Source organism: Apostichopus japonicus, chromosome 16 (genome assembly GCF_037975245.1).
Source record: "Apostichopus japonicus isolate 1M-3 chromosome 16, ASM3797524v1, whole genome shotgun sequence".
In the NCBI taxonomy this organism is placed as follows: domain Eukaryota; kingdom Metazoa; phylum Echinodermata; class Holothuroidea; order Aspidochirotida; family Stichopodidae; genus Apostichopus; species Apostichopus japonicus.
Window position 1 is genome coordinate 23,330,407 of NC_092576.1, and position 19,191 is coordinate 23,349,597.

The 19,191-nt window shown below is 36.0% G+C and overlaps 1 protein-coding gene across 5 annotated transcripts; it reads right to left on the reverse strand.

The window, feature by feature from the left end:
- Positions 1–2,158: 2,158 nt before the first annotated feature.
- LOC139983390 (uncharacterized) lies at positions 2,159–18,177 on the reverse strand. 5 transcript variants are annotated; one of them, XR_011798652.1, is made up of 6 exons: positions 18,026–18,176; positions 13,930–14,044; positions 12,784–13,076; positions 8,302–11,726; positions 7,528–7,634; positions 3,607–5,807 (listed from the first exon to the last, which is right to left on the reverse strand). XR_011798652.1 is itself a non-coding variant. In XM_071996917.1 (5 exons), the coding sequence occupies exons 2-5, from the start codon at positions 14,036–14,038 to the stop codon at positions 3,074–3,076; spliced, it is 1,032 nt and encodes a 343-aa protein (XP_071853018.1). In that variant the 5' UTR covers positions 14,039–14,044; positions 18,026–18,169; the 3' UTR covers positions 2,159–3,073. The 5 variants fall into 5 exon arrangements, 1 of the variants encoding a protein (XP_071853018.1); XM_071996917.1 differs by lacking the exons at positions 3,607–5,807; positions 7,528–7,634 and adding an exon at positions 2,159–3,598 and having other exon boundaries at positions 11,622–11,726; positions 18,026–18,169; XR_011798651.1 differs by having other exon boundaries at positions 7,528–11,726; positions 18,026–18,177.
- Positions 18,178–19,191: the final 1,014 nt, after the last annotated feature.

Here is a 19,191-nt window from a genome sequence, read left to right on the forward strand (position 1 = left end):
GTTAATTTTTTCGCTATTGTTTTATTCAAGGACAATTTTTTAACCATATAAAAAGTTGGGACGGCCCAATCCCGACCCCCTGCCCCTTATATTGTAGCTTATGTCTTTTACTTTTTTTGCCTTATTGGTTCTATATATTTAATATTTTGGTTTCTGTTACTATTTGTTTTTAGGTTTTACATTTGTAAAGCTCTGAGTGCAGCTTTGCTGATTATGTGCTATATAAATATTACTTTATTATTACTTTATTTATGTGACATTCTCTTTTCTAGTGCATATTGGAGTTCCCGGAATGGAACTCTTCCCTCATTAGGCAGTTTACAGCTATTTGTATGGGCGGTCATTTGGCTAAACAATACAACGATGAAACGAGACAAACAGACAAGAAAAAAAGATGAAAAGGAACAATAATAATAATAATGTATTGCATAACAGATAGATTGAGAGGATAAAGAGATGAAACGTTCTAAAAATAAAAAGAACAAATAAACAGACCAAAATGAAGAAAATAAACATGATCATACAGCTAACAATAGGAAAAAGATACACCAAAAGAAAACTGACTAAACAACCAAATTAAACTACACCAAGCCATCGACCAGCGACATGTCTGCGCGAACTTAATGAAAGTACGCCCCTGCAATTAAAAGTTGTCCCCAAAAATCAAACCAACCATTGGGACAGAATCAAAATGAACATTGGGACAGAATCAAAACGAACAGCGGGCAAATATGAACAGCCGGCAAAAACAACACAAACAGAGGGCGATGTACTAAGCAGGCCTCTTAGATATTTTTAGGAATGCCCTCAGCGTATGGCGGGCCATCAGTCTCAAATCATGGGAGATCGACTCATACCGATTTAAATCGACATATACCAGTTTCCTTCGACTTATACCAGTTTCCAGCAGCTGAAATTGACTTCTACCGATTTAAATCGACATATACCAGTTTCATTCTACATATCATCGATTTAAATCGACATATACCAGTTTCATTCTACATATCATCGATTTATTTTACTTATCATCGATTTAAATCGATGATATGTAAAATAAATCGATGATATGTCGAAGTAAACTGGTATATGTCGATTTAAATCGATGATATGTAGAATGAAACTGGTATATGTCAATTTAAATCGACATATACCAGTTTCATTCTACATATCATCGATTTATTTTACTTATCATCGATTTAAATCGATGATATGTAAAATAAATCTATGATATGTCCATTTAAATCGACATCTACCAGTTTAAATCGATGATATGTCGAATTAAATCGGTAGAAGTCAATTTCCGTGGACTTATACCAGTTTCTAGCCATATCAGCCATATCAGCGCAACGCATCGGTGCAGCTCGAACCGGATGTTGCTGAATAGAAATGTTGTGTCTTAGCGTCATATCATCAGGACCATATGAACTTGTTCACGGTGACAAGGTCTGTCTATGATAATCAGTATGGCAGTGTCCCTCGTCTGCCTGAGTCTGCCCCGGTGTATACATTCTCTTGTGGGCACAATGAAAACACGACGATTAGCCCACACAGTTCACTGACATTTTGAAGCACGGTGCAGCGTGGTTGGACAGAAGTGCCGTGCATACAAGATATCGTAACTACTGTACATTTCGTGATATAACACGGTCAATGAAAACCAAAACAGTGGCATCTGTCCTTTTAGTTCATAGGCGTTCATTCGTTCCTTGTAATTATGCTAAATCCTCGTTTTAATGGTGGCGCTTAGCCTTTTGCTCTGAGCACTCGTTCGTTTCACGTGTAAGCGTTCGTTTTGATTTCGTGCGAATGTTCTTACAATACATCTTCGTTCTTATGGTGGCGATTGATCTTTTGTTCTGACAAGGGGATAAATTTGACTTCCCTGTGCTACTTGTTTTATTTTGTATTTAAATATATATTTTTTCAATTTTCTTTCATTTTTATTTGTTTCATCGTTGTAATGTTCTGCCCAAAAAGCCGCCCATACTGGTTTGAGGATTTGTAGCTTTCCGAAATTGACTGACTTGGTTGTAATCTATACGAATAAAAAGGTGCAATCCTGCATTCGTATTGGGCTTGCCCTGTCATACGTTGACTGTAGGTATCACGCATTCCTCATTAAAGATAATAGGGAAATAATTACCCTTGACAAATGACGTATTATCATCCATGTTTTAATTCATAAACAAACAAACAAATATATCAACAAATTAAATCGTAATAATAAAATTGAATGGCACTAACCCAAATCGATAAAAATTGAGAAACACCTACATGGCCTCGGGTGTAAATCCCCAAATGCAGTGTCTGCTTTTTCAGGAAACATTTAGATTTCTTAAAACAAGTGCTATTTTTTATATTATTGGAAATTAGTTTCTAACCACAATGCATTGACGTTACGGTGATGACTCCATTCTTAAGATATCAAGCTCACAGGGCATTAGAGTCCACAGATTGTTGTACATAAATGATCAGGTAATTACATTGCATTATTACATTAACACATGAGTGATGTGATAGCTTTACTGACTTTTGAACTGTAACATCTAACACGATTTTACACGATAGCGTTATTGTACTAGGTAAGAAATTTGTCAAATGTTCCCTTTAATTCTCTTAATTTAACATGTCGGTCTTTGGTGACCACAAACATTTCCACTTCTTACCCATCATGTGATGCATCAGCAAACAGGAGTACAAAGTATGATATTGGTGAAAGCTTCCCTTCAAGAGATGTCGTGTTAACAATGTTTCTTTTTTTTTTAAATTAGACCTCTGGTGGCCTCAAAATAACCTCTCACCTCCACAAAAAAGCAAACCTCTTCTTCTGCGCAATATAATACATCCACATGCAAAGTATGAGACGTCTGATTCTCTTTTTGAGATACTGGTTACAAGGTTCTCAAATTGTGACCTCAAATGACCTTTGGCATTCACAGCAAGGCTTCTCAAACACACTCATGCCATCCACGCGCAGGCACAAATACAAAATCATGATTACATAGGTTATGATTATCATCGAAATCAACAAAAACGAAAGATACATTATGTTAATCCTAGTCCCAACATGAAGTCAAAATTTCTCTCCATGTAAGCAATATTGAGGATTGGATTTCCATCCGTTTGACTCTCTCAACACATCAACGACTGCTTGCATTTTCTCGTTATCGTTGTCCTCCTCTGTCCATTCTCTGAACATATATTTGTAAGCAATGATAGTGATTGCAGAAGCGTCTTGTCGGTGGTTTGCTCTACTTGATCCTTTCGGTGCGATACACTCCTTTTCTAAAGCGCACTGTAACCACGGTTGCATTAGCTTCGTTTGAATGGTGGTGCTATTTATAATTAGCTGATTTCCTGCTTGTATATGTGGAGCAGAGTTGTTACAATTATGATATTCTTCTCTGTCTACGCCAAGTTTGGTAAACATTGCTGGTACAGTCAGTCTATAACGAGCACCTTTTCTTGGATCAAAGTAAGCAATGTACGACATGTAACCATGGTGACGTTGAATTCCCGGAAGAAGTACTTTAAGCGATTTTTTGAATCGTATGGAAGCATCTCCGTAATAAATTGCGCCAAATTCATTTAAAGAGAGCTGTAGAAAACAAAAAGAATATCAAAAATGCCAAAAAGGTTTCTAAGGATATTTTTAAGTCCCTTGCACGACCCATTGCGAGGACAGCAATGGCGCCATCATGAGCAGCGACACACCACAGTCAATTTAATGTACCGAATCTATTAACCGAGACATATAGTCCTAATTGGTCTTTACTGAATTTTCCATCCAGCATCATGGTCATTTATCCTTGGTTCTTGAAGAGCATAAGTATCCTACTGTTGGTCTACGGGAGAGATTGAAGGTGGTTTAAAGCGTAATGTTAAACTCCTGTGTGAATCGGAGAGATTCTGCAGCGAGAGCTGGCAGACGGGTTGATGGGTAATTTCATCTCGTTTGGCTCAAATTTAAGCTCAAGGTGATCATGTAAAAACCAATGTGTTGAGATAAATTGAAAAGGTCGCGGTAACTTGCTACATTGACATTCTTAAGTTCATTCAATTAATCTCATTTTAAGTTATTTTAATTTAATGTGGATACATTTTTCCAACTAGCAATTTTTTTAAATGGGTAGCAAGAAATTATTGCATAGAACTACTAGACATGACAAGTTATGACAATAGAGTAAGACTTGTTGAATGAACGAAAACTTTAAAGTCTACCACACACGCTCTTCTTCAGTTTTCATTAACCAACTGGATTTAGTATTATTAACTTCTCTGGTGACTAGTTGATACAACACAGAAATGTCTATGCAGCAAGTTACCTCGGCTTTTTCGAGTTATAAGAACTGAGCAATAAAGTTACAACAACAAGGCTTTTTGAGTTTTATAATATATATTTTATTCCTTCCAAATATATTGACAGAAAAAAAGTCAACATTTCTAAAACAAAACAGTAATGTGCACCTTGTGACACAATAACGTAAAGGTGCTTAAACTTGTTTATATATTCTTATGAAATATTTACCCCATATTTACACAAGCAGTTGTTGAACTGTATCCCAGTACTAGTTTCACACTGGACACTACAGACATTAAAATGATTAGGGCAGCCAGTGGTTGCAATGACCTTAAGAACAAGACACTAATTACAGTGTTATAAATACATTAAAGTTAGTTGCTTCCTCAGAGTTTTTACTCTTAAAACTAGCTTAGACTGTCATTTAGAAACAAGAGACTTATGAGATTCTTGTAGAAACAATCCCTAAGCATAACGGCTGTAAAGCAGACGTAATAGTAGTGTTTGACAATAGTTGACATAATTCTTGTGCACTTTGTAGCAATGCTGTTCTGGGCTGACTTTTACCTGTACATTCTGTACAGATATAGGCTATTTAGCTCAAGAAATTAAAGTTGTTCTTTGATAGATATGGAAGCATGAATAACTAACACAGCATCCAGATGTGGTGATGAACATGTGGGTTGCTCAGTTTCATTACATCTAAGATAACATGTTGTATAAAACATTTAACTTGTGCCCTTTATTGGTTGTATTCATCATAACTAACTACTATAGACAACAAGCTAGAGTGAGATGAACACTTATTTAGAACAAACTGGCCATTTGGAAAAATTAACAATATATGTACGCCTACACATATGATGATATATTAACCAGGGCTTCTTCTGCAGTTTTTTTTTAGTATTTCACTAATGTCCAACTTTGTCGTCTGTGAATGAGTACAACTCTCCCATGGTATCAATGTGGTTGACACAAATCAAACAGTAAATACGCAATTCTAAGGAAGAGCAAATGCACAGGGAAAAGTAACTTGAAAATTAAACATATTAGTCATTATAACATATTGTGTCTCAGTATAAATTATTACAAATATCTGTGTTGATTTTAGTTATTATTTGATGTTCAAACTATTGGCAGAGACTATTACTTAGTGGAATGCCTGTCAATTTTCTTCCTTTCATCTCTTTTTTCTAAAACATAAAAATACAAACTAACACAAAATAAGTAAACTTATGGCAATATGCTTTTGAATGAGTCTTTCTTTCTATGTCAGGTTGAATAATACTTTTTGTACAAACTCCAAGGTTTTTTGTTTATCATTATGGTATTCCAAATTGAGGCGGTAATGAAGTGCAAAGTAAAAAGCGATAGCCTGATATAGAAAACTTCTTATGTTGTTAATCACGATGTTTGCATCTATAATGATGGGAATTTGTGAAGGGTCTTCTCCAAAGACAAGAATCCTCTGGCTCTCATCCATCTCAATTTGAGTTTCTGACATGTCCTGGCAAGAGAAAGTACAATTTGTTAGTAGTTTTGATGCATGTATAGAAACACACATACATGCGCACACACATACATGCACATGGAAACTGCAGCAATGGAGGAAGACCCCTCTTTGCAGGGTTACTGTTTATTTTCTTGTTTTTGTAGTATTTAGGAAATCTAGTATTGGTTACCTTTGGGACAAGTAGGTGTGTAACGGCTATGCAAAAAGGGGTTTATGCACGTCACCCTTGCCTTTGATAATACACACATTTTTTTTAAATATATGTACACACGTTTTCACAATGAAACGTTGAACTTTACACATGACGCAACCAGTGGCAACCTTTCAGGCTTCTAGTTGGACTCCTAGATGACCCCCTTGAATGAACCACTGGCGTTGACAGGAGGCATAGGAGCACATGATGACCAAAAATTAAAATCAGCATTATCCGAATAAAGCGCACAGTAATGTTTGGATATTATTCAAACTCCAAGCTAGGCCTAATAGTTTATAGTGTAGCTACATGTCTCTAGTTTCTTGTAACCTGTGTCATAAGCCACTACGGTAACTTCCTACCAGCAGAACATCAAACTAACGATGTCGAAACCTGACCACCTTGAAGTTTCCTCCATTCTTTTTCTCTACATATTGCATATAAGTGATTACATGTTTATCGCCGAACACTGATCAGGACCTGTGCTCTGTGATGCTTAGATGCTATTCAAGAAAAAAGCTGGTCCTAAATGAACTGCAAAGAACTATTAGTTAACCAGAGAAACTTTGGAAGCAGTATTGTTTCCAGGATTTTAAGAGTTGTGTCCGCGGGATGAAACGTCTTAAAAATTGTTTGCGTCCTAACAGAAATAAAAAATTTCGGCCCACAGTCCTCCATGGAAACATGCTCTTTAAAATACCTCTACAGGAACGCACAATACTTAATTATAAATGAGCCTTGAGAAACATTGGCTTGTGTACAACGGATGCCTATACTGATAGGTCTATAAAGTATAGAATAAAAATACCGAACTTACAGAAAAATATTTATAAAAAAATACTTAGTAGAAAATATTACGTAGTGATATCAATGGCACAAGAGCACGCCCTTAAAGGCCTAGTACTTGCTTACAACGTTTATGAGCCCATGTCGTAAGTTAACCATTAACAGTTACCCCATGCAATTATATTCTTATGTTTTATTCAAAGTTGAACAAACTTTCCCTTTTTCCCGAACCACTATAAACAAGTCGGCCCAACCTCAGCTAGTTTCGACCCCGGTCCTATTGCAGTATGTAAATATCTTTTTACGGAATTTCGATTAAAAAAACTCAAGCTCCAATGGCTACTTGTGACGACTGTATACTGCTTTACACAATTTACACTTTGACACTGAGTGATTATATCTACGAATTGTGCAAAAAGATACATATTTGTTATCCCTGGTTTAATGTTGCAGGTGAAACTATACATGTCTCTTAACTTTTTATCGGAGGTAGGAGTCGTTATAACTGCACGCCATTGTTCTATTAGAGATGCGAAGCCGTCTACCATAAAACTGTCTAGGCATACTAAACTATTATGATTTTGAATTCTTATTCATGAACTCATACTATTATTTCTGGCTTCATCATCTATTGATAACAATGTGTTAACATTGCTGTGTCACATTTTGTGTTGTGTTTAATTTTTTTCTACCTGGTAAGTTATATAACATGTTTTAACAAAATAAAATACGAACCCACAGTTCCAGTTTACTGTTAATCAATGAATCCTTTGTAGAGATGTGTCTGTTGTATAAAGCTTTTCAAGATTGATTGCTCAAGACAGCAAACAATAACAACACCACTGGAGAGAACGAAGTGGTAACAAAAGGGTATTTAATGTAGATCCACCCCTACAGTATACTCACAAAGAAGTGTTTAATATACCCGTTTATATTACTTGAGTCCATTTTTATGCACTCTGACTTCAGACCAATTCAAAGTTGGTATCCCATCTCGCTTGGAAGCGTTCTTATTTTTGCCAAACATTTGGATTTTAGCCACAAATACTATAAATATCTTCTTATTTAGAGCAAATTCCAAGAGAAGCCAAGATTGGTTGCTGCTATACGTCATATGGTAGATTCTTCTGGCACAAAAATAATGTGGCTTTGCAATTTATATAGAGACCGTGTGTAGGCCTATACGGTAATTTTCACAATAAATACATTTCAATTAGATCCTTTCATTGTTCAAAGCTGTTTCAAAATGATGGCTACGAAGATAAACTGGTGATCGTAAGATATCATTTTGTGGAAGCTTCCAAGCAACTGCGATTTTTGACAATGTATGATTAATGGTTCTTTGCAAGTCCATTGAACAACACCAACAATGAAATTTAGTAACAGTGTGAGAAATAAGATTTGGAATCATTACTAATCATCATTGCAACTTGAATATATCCAATATAGCTAAAATCTAGCTAAATTTGTTATTATATTAATATAGGGCATATCACCTACATCACTTACCAGGAAAATCACGGGCCATCGTTCAAGTAGCTCTTTGACTGGCGGTGTGTCATTACTAACTCCTCCTTCTGTAAGCGCATGTAAGACACAAATGGGAATGGATTGTCTTTATTTTCTTGTTCTTTTTTGACATTTCTGTAATAAGACGGGTTCTAGTTGTGTTGTCTTCACCAATAAGAAGCTCCGGCCTCCGGGAGGAAGTTAAGCTCGATCCTCTTCATTCTTTACCTTTTGGTGTTGATGTCTCACTGCCAGTGGTCAATTTTTTTCTTGAATTGAATTTGATGCCTTTTCTCTCAGACATTGATTCTTTGCCAGAATTGCTTTGCAACATCCATACACTCCAATTGTGTTGGATATGCTTTAAATTGCCGCATTTTATTAGATATTGCATCCAAAACACGGCTTTTTATTTCCTTGCCCAAGGTAAGTTGATCTTTAGAAGTGTTGTAGTTTACATTACCTAACTCAAACATTAACTGTAACTCCAGTCTTAGCTCTGGAAGATGAAGTACCTCTGGACATGAATTCTGTCTCATTTGTTTCATTTGCAAAGACTTCATATCATCAGAGGAGCTGAAGGTCATTGTATCCTGTGAGCTTTCATCTTACGAATCACCGTAAGAAAAGCTACTGCAGCTTGCAATGCTTAATTGAAGAGGAAAAGGTGCTGGAATGGGTACTGCTTTGAGAACTTATTTAACTGTTGCAGAACTCTGGACCAAATTCACCATATCTCTCCCAAAATCTGAATCTGTATACTGTAGAGAAAACTCATAGGTAATGTTTACTTTATTTTAATTATTTGTTTTAAACTTTCAACTGAATTTGGGCGGTCCTGAAGGCAGAGCTTCCTGATGTCCGAGTCAGAAATTATCAACCTTAATTTCAAATCATACTGTCTCTCGTTTTGGTATCTATATGGAATGCAACACAAAGAAATCAAATAAAAGCGGTACTAAGTCTCACTGTTTTTTTTTTCATTGCCACATAGTGCTTTAAGACGACTACATTACTTCCATGATTTGAACAGCATGCCAATGGATAGTAATCATCCAGGTCTCTAGACTCTCTTTGATGGATCAGTTTAAATATACCTGTCTCCTTTACAATGTATGCCCCAGATACTTTGCAATTCTACTTTCAAAATACTCTACCACAAAAAATATCCTTGTTAACTGTTTTTAGTTGAATCTTTGCAAACTATGCTAAGCCATCAGAATCAGAAATAAGAACAAACATGTTTTTGGAACACTTTGTTCTATCCACTAAGACTGGGATTGTCGATAAATCAAGGACATTGGGGATAACACTCTTCGTAGCTTCTGAGAGTAATGCAATAGTTATACTTGTCAAATTCTCCACAACAACAGGTAAGCAAAAGAAATGTGGGGAAGCCAAAGGATATGTATCCATCTTTTCATACCTATTGGCTAAAGTAACTAGTATATTCTTGAAGTTATTAACACTTCGAATGATTCTCTTGAAGAAATTGTGTAACGCTTCGAACCTTACTGTGGAGACTTGAACTAAAGGTCCAAATAACCTTACTTGTTCTGGGTAATTTTCAGCAAAATGGTGCTTTGATTTCAGTCTAGCCTCAGGAAATGCCATCTTGAGTATCTGTTTGTGTTCATTTATTTTAGCCTGAAGAGAATCAATCATTCCTTCAGTAAAATTAGAGCTGTGAGCCATTTCAAAAATATATTTGAGTAATAATATCACAGCAAGTACTGGGTCTTGCTCTGGTACATATAGTCTACCACAAATAGTTGGAGCAACCGGAGCAAGGTCCAGTTTTCAAACTGGTTACATCCAATACTACCTTTTGCCTTGTAATTTTTCAATTATTTATGGTCTATTTTATAACTGCTAGGCCTAACGCTAGCCAACATTGAGGTCCCATCACACGAAGTTGTGATAGTCATAATGTTAGATTATAAACTGTTCTAAAGTTAGTTTAACGTAAGGAAAGTTACGAAATTATGTTAACGAGGCAAACCTACATATAAGATACGGGACCAGAGCCACAAACCAAAGTATCAGTACTTGACGTAGCTTAACTTACTAATCATTTCCCTTTTGATTTAAACTCCATCCCTTACTTTTATATTGCCGGCCAGCTCCGAGCTCTCTTCTGATCTGCTCTCACTCAATTCTCAGTACTGCATGTAGAGTATAGTAGGATGGATCAGTGTAGGCTACTTATCGCGCAGCTGTTGTTCGTCGCGTGCGTCGTTCTCGAACATTCGGACTTTGCAAATAGCGTAATTACATGTTTCTGATAGTTTCAATAATTTTATCGTCAGATGCAACACTTCGTAAACAAAAGTTGTAATAGAAATATATAACAGCTATCAATGTTGACTTATTCCGATTTTGCAAGGTTAACTACTCATTTAAAGTGGATGAAACTTGGCGGGAAATTTAACTGAACTACACGTTATGTCAGTTGATACAACACACGCAAAGAAGGTTTTGTTAAGCTAACTAGAGCAAAACTCAAACAGTGTCAGTAATGTTAACGGGTTATGATTTTTGTGTTATGGTAACCTACAACGGTTTTGCTGTGATAAATTTTCCAGCGAGCAAGGTTTTTCAGTGTAGGTGCGTACATTTTAATGTGCCATGATGTAATCATGTACCGTAATTATTAAACGTCAGTGGATAAAGTTCATCTACCGATACTTTGGCGGCCAATTTAGTTGAACGATATTTGAAGATCACAGCCGGACGCGACCCCAAGAACAGTGTGTTTAACATTTTCGTTCTAACATGCTTTCTAGTCAAGGGAAAAGTGTACACAAGAAACATTCTTTTGTCCAAAAATAGCTGAAAGAAACATCTTATTCCTATTTGTATATATACAAAACAAAACATTCATTTTGAGTTACTTTGCCCCCCCCCCCTTCCTTCCCCCTTTTCATATTGCCTTTCTTTTGAAATTGCCATGGTGTCAGACACCTTCAAACTTCAACAATATTATTATAAAATACCAATACGCCTAAATGCAAATAACGAACAGCGTAGTGAAGTATTCAGTCGATCACGTAACACTAGCAGCTTTGTAGGTGTAGTGTTGTCAGTTTTAGATTTGCTCAAATCATTAAGCTTAGCATATGTAGAAACACTGAAATGTTATTATCTAAACAGAGTCATATCACGTTTAATTGTTTTGGAGCATTGTTTGCCATACAAAATAACTGTCGAGTCATTATTAATGATGATTTTATGTTAATTTGCTCCTCCGGTAGTTTCCAGTATGTAAGTAACTCAGTAACTGGCTCTAAATCATTCCATGAAAATGAACCGTAACTCACATTGATGATAACTGGCTTCCACGCATACGACTGCAAATTTTTGACATGTTGTGGGTAATTGTTAAATGGAAAGCGTCGAAGTTTGACATCACATAGCTTTCTGACCTGTGTAAACCACAAAATACGAGAAACAGTAAGAATACAGAACAATTTGGGAAAGTAATGGACAATGATATCAAAGTTCACCATGATGGTCTAATGCACGTGAATTAGTTCCATGTTACAACTGCTACGAAAGTACTTCTGGTATTATACAGCTCAAATGTGTGAGTCAATACTGAGCAAGATGAATTTCACTCATCGCATCCATCCATCTATGGCACCCAGCTCAAAGAGAGGACAGTCCTAGATTCCCTCATCCCTTTCTTGTCCCTAAATGGAATGAAATGTATAGATATACTTAATTGCTATTGCTCATCACGGTGAAAGAATAAGATGTCGATGTCAAGTCGACCTACGAACGTAAAAACTGCTACATAATTCCTTGCTGTAAATTTCCTGAACGATAAATCACATATGATATTGGTCAGGGTTTAGAATTGTTGCAAGCAAGAACAGTGTATTACCCGGTGTAGTGTAATATTATGGACTGAACCGAAAGTGTAGAATGATCAGCTTATGCTTTAATATATACGCAGCTTAATTTGAGAGACTTCTGACAGCATATCGATTTTAATGGTTTGTTATTATGTTTAAGTATAGCAATTCTTGCTACTTTAACGCAATAAACTCAGTACATATTTTATTAGCTAGCAAGTGGTTTTCTGCATGACGAAAGTCGTCGTCCCGGATGCAAACGTAAGTCCAAATCTGTTAAAGATGCTTTTCAATTGTCTTGATCAAGATTGACTTGATGTCGATATTGTTAGGTCAATTAACCATGAATAATTCATAAATACATCGTAACATAGTTATATTTATTGCTTCCATGTATTTCAAGCTATGCCGAGGCGATCACTTTATACACAGTTTTCTAATTTGCCACTGAAATATGTATGAAAGGGACATGACTGGAAGGTAGGTTATCCTAAAATCATGTGAAAATCTTATCCTACTAAAATGAATTATTCATATGCCATTATAATTAATAATTTACATAAACATACCTACTTACTTATGACTTCCGTACTTTAGACAAATCATAAAAATTACATATTCATACTTTTCGTTTCATAGTGTTTGACAAGCCCAGATCGTAGACTATTATTCTCTTTCCAGGCATATATTTTTGAGCTGTTCCGATGTAACCCATCGCTTCTTTGTAGTGATTGTCAGAGAATGCTGTGATGAGGACTAGTCTGTCGTACATTTCGTCTACTGTAAGAACCGACACATCTAAATCAATGTGTACACCGCCAACGTGTGGTGCTATCGTAGTATTAGGCTGAATCTCCGAGTCATTTCTTCCACGTGTGGGTATATTTATAGCGATCGATTCGGCATATCTGTTAAAATCTTAATGGATAGAAATACAATGCAAGTAAGTCAGACAACATTCAAATGCATGCTAATCTTAATAGATCACTGTAGACATTAGTGTTTATGTGATAGACATTGATAAAACTACTGTTATCATTACACTCCTAAACTTCTTATTTTCTTGGGAATGGTGCTTTAAATACTGATCGATTAATAAAATAGATCAGAACACATAATATTACGTCGGAATGGCGATATTGGAAGAACGAGGGCAGTGACCCCTGGAGATTGGGGAGCCGTGCAAAATTGTCACCAGTTGTTATAAGAGGTAGATTGGAGTGAATATTGACAGGTAAGAGGGATCTATTAAATACAAAATTACGTTTGCTGCGATACACCATAAAAGCCTATTGCTATTAGAGTTATACTCTACTAGTAAATGTCAGAAAATAGCATTTAAACACCGAGACGTCACTTCATTGCTCACGGTAGACATAATTTGTTTTATTTTATGATGTAAATCGTTCGCAATAACTGCTAGAAGTCAAAATTGCAAGACTAATGTTTAGTTTCAGAAATTACCTTTTAAACAACCAGATTCAGGCTCAATAATAATACGGCTGGATCACTAACTCTAGAACACAAATTAGTGTGTTAAATTTTCCAAGAAAAAAAAGTTAACGGCATCTGTGATTTCAGACTACATGTTTAACATGCATTAGCAACGCTAGTATCATAAATATATTCATTATGGAAATATATCTATCAAGAAGCAAGTTGTCTCAAAATCTAATACACCCTTATAGTCTGAATTGATAAAGGTTTCATATTATATGCCACAATTGTCATTGAATGTTGATATTATTTACTAATACATTGATGATCTTACCATTTGATTGCACAGATGAAGTTGAATATTGCGTAACGTTGAATCCTACAAAGATTAAAAGCATGATACTGGCGATGAAACTTCGTTTTAAAACTGCAGTGCTGTCCATTCTGACCTTTATTGATAAAATAGCGAAAACATAAATAGTTATTTATTTATTTAAGTTGTTTTGCTTGTTTCGTAACTAGGTGCTTTAATAACAAGTTACTGATGTGTGTAATTTCCCCTCTTAATTTCGATCGGAAGACATTTGGCTCTAAAGCGAGCCAAAATGATGGAAATTTGCAATATATGAGTGAATACTTATTTTGAATTGTTCGCTCGGAGTTTAGAGCAAATGGCTTGTCCATTAAGGTCCTTGTTACAATATCATGTGATTAATTAACATACAGAATGTAAATGCCCGGAGGTACAGTACAGCAGTATAGCACGTACAATATCATATATACGTCGTATATACACGCCGCGACATTCCTCAATAACAATCGAGTGGTTCTAGTCTCAATTTAATCCGGATTTTCGAATTAATACAGTCTAAGTCAGCTCATCATCAGTTGAATTTTGATTGTTGAAGATGCCAGCAAACTTTTTGGTGCAAACGTGTTTGGAAGTGGAAGAAATTCCACATATTTTGCCGTTCTTAGAAGCTAGGCCCTAGCTTTAAAGTTTTTTTTAGCCTAACGTTCCCCAGGTCTTACGTGTAATGCTGAAGTAAAAGTTTTGAACTGTCGAGTCACATAAATGCCAGCATATCCGTAGCTCATGCTAATGACGTTAAAATATTGCAGTGGCTAGGCTACTGTACATATGCTACCATTTAAGAAACGATATCACTGCCAGATCTATTGATAAGGCTGAGGCCTAGCCTATATTTTTGCAGTGCAAAGAAATTATTTGATTTTCGTTTTGTTTTTTATCCAGGCCGAGCCTGGCTTTAGCCTAATCTAACTTACGCTATAGGCTAGGCTAAGAAGGTATAAGAAATTAGTTAGGTACAACAGGTTTAGCCTTCATGTGGCAATGATTGTTAGCTATGAGTTCCAGACAGATGTAATTAAGTGAGAACTTATCGTCACATGTTTGTAAATAATGCCCTTTTTCTCTCTACAGGATCTTTAACAAAACTTGCACTGCAATGATTGCATTTGGACACTAGCCTCTACAGTTGGCTATACTAAATGAAGGCCAAATCAATGTTTTTGTTTTAAAAAAGCCCTAAACTCAACCTAGTCAAGTCAAGAGCAGTTGTTTTTCACTGCTACATAAAATAATTATAAGCTGAAGTACTGTGCTTAGGTGGTAAGATTGATCTTGATGATTAATGCTGTTTTATGATATGTTTGCTGAAGATATTGAAACTGAGTTTCACCAGATTATAACAAAACAACACTATACTCAGTATCATATAAGCTAGTTCATTTGAACTGATTGCTGCGAGATGGGATTAAACTCGGCTTGTTTTTTGATACAGATATGCACTTATATGATACATATATGCACAGTCTGTATCAGTATACATCCCTTCAAAATTGGTTCCAAAATGTAAAAAGCGTATCCACTGGGAGAAATTGGTGACTTTGTGTGCCTCCAACTTCCAAAAGTTTAGGCAGAACGCTGTCTCTGATTACAGATTCAAAAACTTGGTGCATATCTCTGAGTACCAAATTTCAGCTCTGTACTCCCTTATAAGAAAATATGAGTCTCTGAAAAGCAAATATCACTTGAACAGTATTTAATTGCGACTCCCAAGTGATATATGTGGTATACTCATTTCAAATGAATGTCGAATAGGCGTCTTAAATGTTCGTTGTGTCTGTCATTACCACGAGGACGATTCTGATTAATCCTTAGTAAAATCTTAGTGGGGGACAGTATGGGACCCACTGTATCTGAACATTAGTTGACTCGGCATGGGAACAAGCCCTTAATTATTCAAATCATATCAGTGTCATTTGGGTGTTGTTTTTGAATAACTGTTTAAAAGCATAAATAGGAAGGTGGAAGGTTTTACTTGGGTGATTGAATTGAACTCTAGCCTGATCACTTGTGTAAAGAGAAATGACACAATGTAGGTTTTATTCATATAAGTCTGGGGTAGGACTTTCTATTCTATCTTCTCTTCAATCATGCTTTGTCATGAATATCGTGTTCAAATGTTATCAGTTATGCAAAGTTTCATGAAACATTTCGGATTTCTCCTGTTCTGTAAGTGTAATAGACACAGGGTGTGTGATGGTCTCTTAACGTCATGTAACTTTGACTCTGATTAAGGATTTTTACAAATATCATTTCTTTTGAATATATAGAGTCTCATTTGTTTTCGCTTTGTTAAACTAGAATATAGTACGTTTGTGTAGTATATTGTGCTGTTTTTTCTTCCTAAGTTTTGTAACGTAGTTAAACTGTTTTCTTCGTATATGTGATGGACCATTTGCAACCCTGCAGGTAAATTTTGTTTATTCCTGTCTGATAATCTCACTGGAAATCAAACACCACCCAATGCTTGGCAAAAATGGTGCAAATCTCAGAATTTTTTTCTGACGACTCAATGAGGGTCATTGTATAATTTTACTTGTGCGGGTGGATTTTAATGGGAAGGGGGGGGGGGGTAAAATTGAGCTCGAAAAATGTTTTTTTTTAAATGGGATTTCGGTTGTGTGAAGGAAGAAGCTTCACAACAGCAGCAGAAGATGGGATCCATGGTCACACACGTGTCTGTTTATAGTCTTTATTTGTCTTCTGTTTCTGCAAGACTTTCGAATTATATGTGTGCCTAAAATAAGGGTGGAGAAGACTTGACAATTGTCCTCGTTTCTTTTTTGTAGTTGTATGTACACTTAAGGGCAGTACATGGAATAAAATACTAGGATTTAACTCTTTATTATAGGAGTGAATATACAAAATAATCACTCTTTAAAAAGAGTGAAACTGCAATCTTAACAAGAGTGTACATTCTGCTAGAAGTGAAAATGTTCACTCTAAACTTGGAGTAGTTTTCACTCTCGTTAGAGCTGTCCCTTAACCCCATCCAGGTAAGAGTAAAATTAGAGTGTTTTTTCACACCACGGGATATAGAGAGTACAGTAACTTGAAGCAGCTTTTTGCCTTTGTCGTCGTTTTCCCAAACTTTTGAGATATCCATCGAGTATTTTACATGTATTCATCACAAAACAGCAAAGTAAGATATTAACCAAGTTGTTCCCCTGTCAAGAGCATTAATTGGCGAGTAATGAAGGACGTCTGCAGATAATGAGTACTCGAATGCAGTTCCCAAAATCCACTAGTTTGATTTCAACCAATCAATGAATAGCTAACATTCTTATTTATGAGCCGTTGCTTAAAATAAGATTCATTCATATCAATCCGCCAAAGTCGCGTCGGTATCACAGCCATACACAATACACACAAATAAAGCATGGTGTTTTAGAAAGGAGTTCCATAACAACTCCCTGGTTTTAGTACATAATGGTGTACTAGGTTGCTTACGACAACGCTAAGTGAAAATTATTTACCTCATTATTCCATGACGTTCATAGAATTTAAGGAGTAATATTATGTTCGGGATGTTCGGAGAAAAATAACGTTCAAGTTTGTAAATATTTCGGCTTTCATTCCACCTTTTAAATTTAATTTGAAAAAATAAGCTAGTTGTGTATGTCGTTATGACATCGTGGGGTCCATGAGGTTGAGAAAATCATAAAAAAAGGACGCATAAACCTGTTTTAACTTTAGTAGTATGACAATGTTCACGGCCTGGTAACATATTATTATCGGATGCGATTAAAGGACACCGTTAAAGTTATAGCATATTTTATGTAGGAACAGCGCCTACAAAACTATACTAAAAAACTAAACTAAAAAATGTCAACCCATTTTTTGTTATCAGCCGTATAAAATGTGTGCTATATCAGGCTACGCAGGAATACCTCAACCACTCTACACACGATATGATATATAGTAAATTATGGGTTGAAGCAAAGTTAATATGATTTTGATTTGTACATAATTACATATAAAGAACAACGACTCAATTAAACGCCATGAAAGCCAGTTAGTAAGAATTATGAATATGATATTAATGTTTATGTTGTATTACCTCTCTTTGCTGTTCCCCTTAGTTCAGTGAGTGAGTGCACAATCCAGTAGCTTAAAGCAGTCTTAACACAACGTATCTATATGCTGTATACAGTACCAAATGTTTGCGTCACAGTAATAAGCAATATAGTATAGGTATATAGTACATATTTTCATCATATAAATAACTCATTGGGGTAGAACGGGTACAAACTGCGGTGATAAGGTTGTCACAATGCTAGTCCCTATTGTATTGCCCTATGTATCACTTGAGTGACTCTGAATGGCAAAACTTGACTTGAAGGTAGTAGCTTTATCCCTTTGTGTCCTGCATATTTGTTTTGTTTGTGTCTTGTCTTGTGTTATGTAAAGTTTGGGCAGTATATGGTATGCATTCATATCAGAGTTGGAAAATATTCCTCACTTGACTCCCAGGGTATAAAAGGTACAGTTGTACAAGACTGGCTGTGTCCTCTGTGGGCGTGGTGGGTTGGTTATTTTTGCTGTTGTGGTAAGACCCTGTGAGGGCACTAAGTTGTATTCAGGCTTGTTGAGATGCTTGAAGCTTAGCCTGCGAGGCCAACATATTATACTCAAAAAACAATATACTATTTGTCACCACTGAGTTAATTTGACCAGTTACCGGTTCTGTGTGGATGTATCGTGGCGCCAGTCTATACCTGGAGAGCGGGAGCAAGTCAAAGCCCAGTGAAGTAAGTCACATTATTTATATTTGTTAAAAACATGTGGGGACATGTGAACAGTGACATTTTGTTTATTGAAGTGTCACTGTTAATGTAGGGGTTCGTATCCCGACCTAGGTAACTTTGGCTCTAGCCTTGGGGATATGTCATTAATACTTAGTAATATGTGTTACAAGATAATGCAATCAGGGATCACTTTAGAGAGGAGAATTGTGTCTTGGGATATGGCATGATATTTCAGATACAGAGATTATGTTCTAGAATAATCCTGGTCATTTGAAGCTGCCCTAGGGGTAGAGATAGTATGTATATAGTAAGTGTTGTATTGGAGCAGTTAGTGGGGGCATTATAGAACTGGGAGCCTTATGATTATTTAGGACTTGGTGGTGGGTTTATGTTATTATTTATGTTAGTATGTGTTATGTGTTTTCAATATCCAAAAGGGAAATTCACATCTGCAGGAAGATTCACTGTGGTAAGGGTT

Bases quoted from the DNA above. Each gene is read 5' to 3' on its own strand.
- LOC139983390 (XM_071996917.1), bottom strand. From the start codon at position 14,038: ATGGACAGCACTGCAGTTTTAAAACGAAGTTTCATCGCCAGTATCATG. The intron at 13,077-13,929 runs GTAAGATCATCA...CTATCCATTAAG, and splicing joins TTCATCTGTGCAATCAAATG to ATTTTAACAGATATGCCGAA. The intron at 11,727-12,783 runs GTATGAATATGT...TGGTTTACACAG, and splicing joins CAAACACTATGAAACGAAAA to GTCAGAAAGCTATGTGATGT.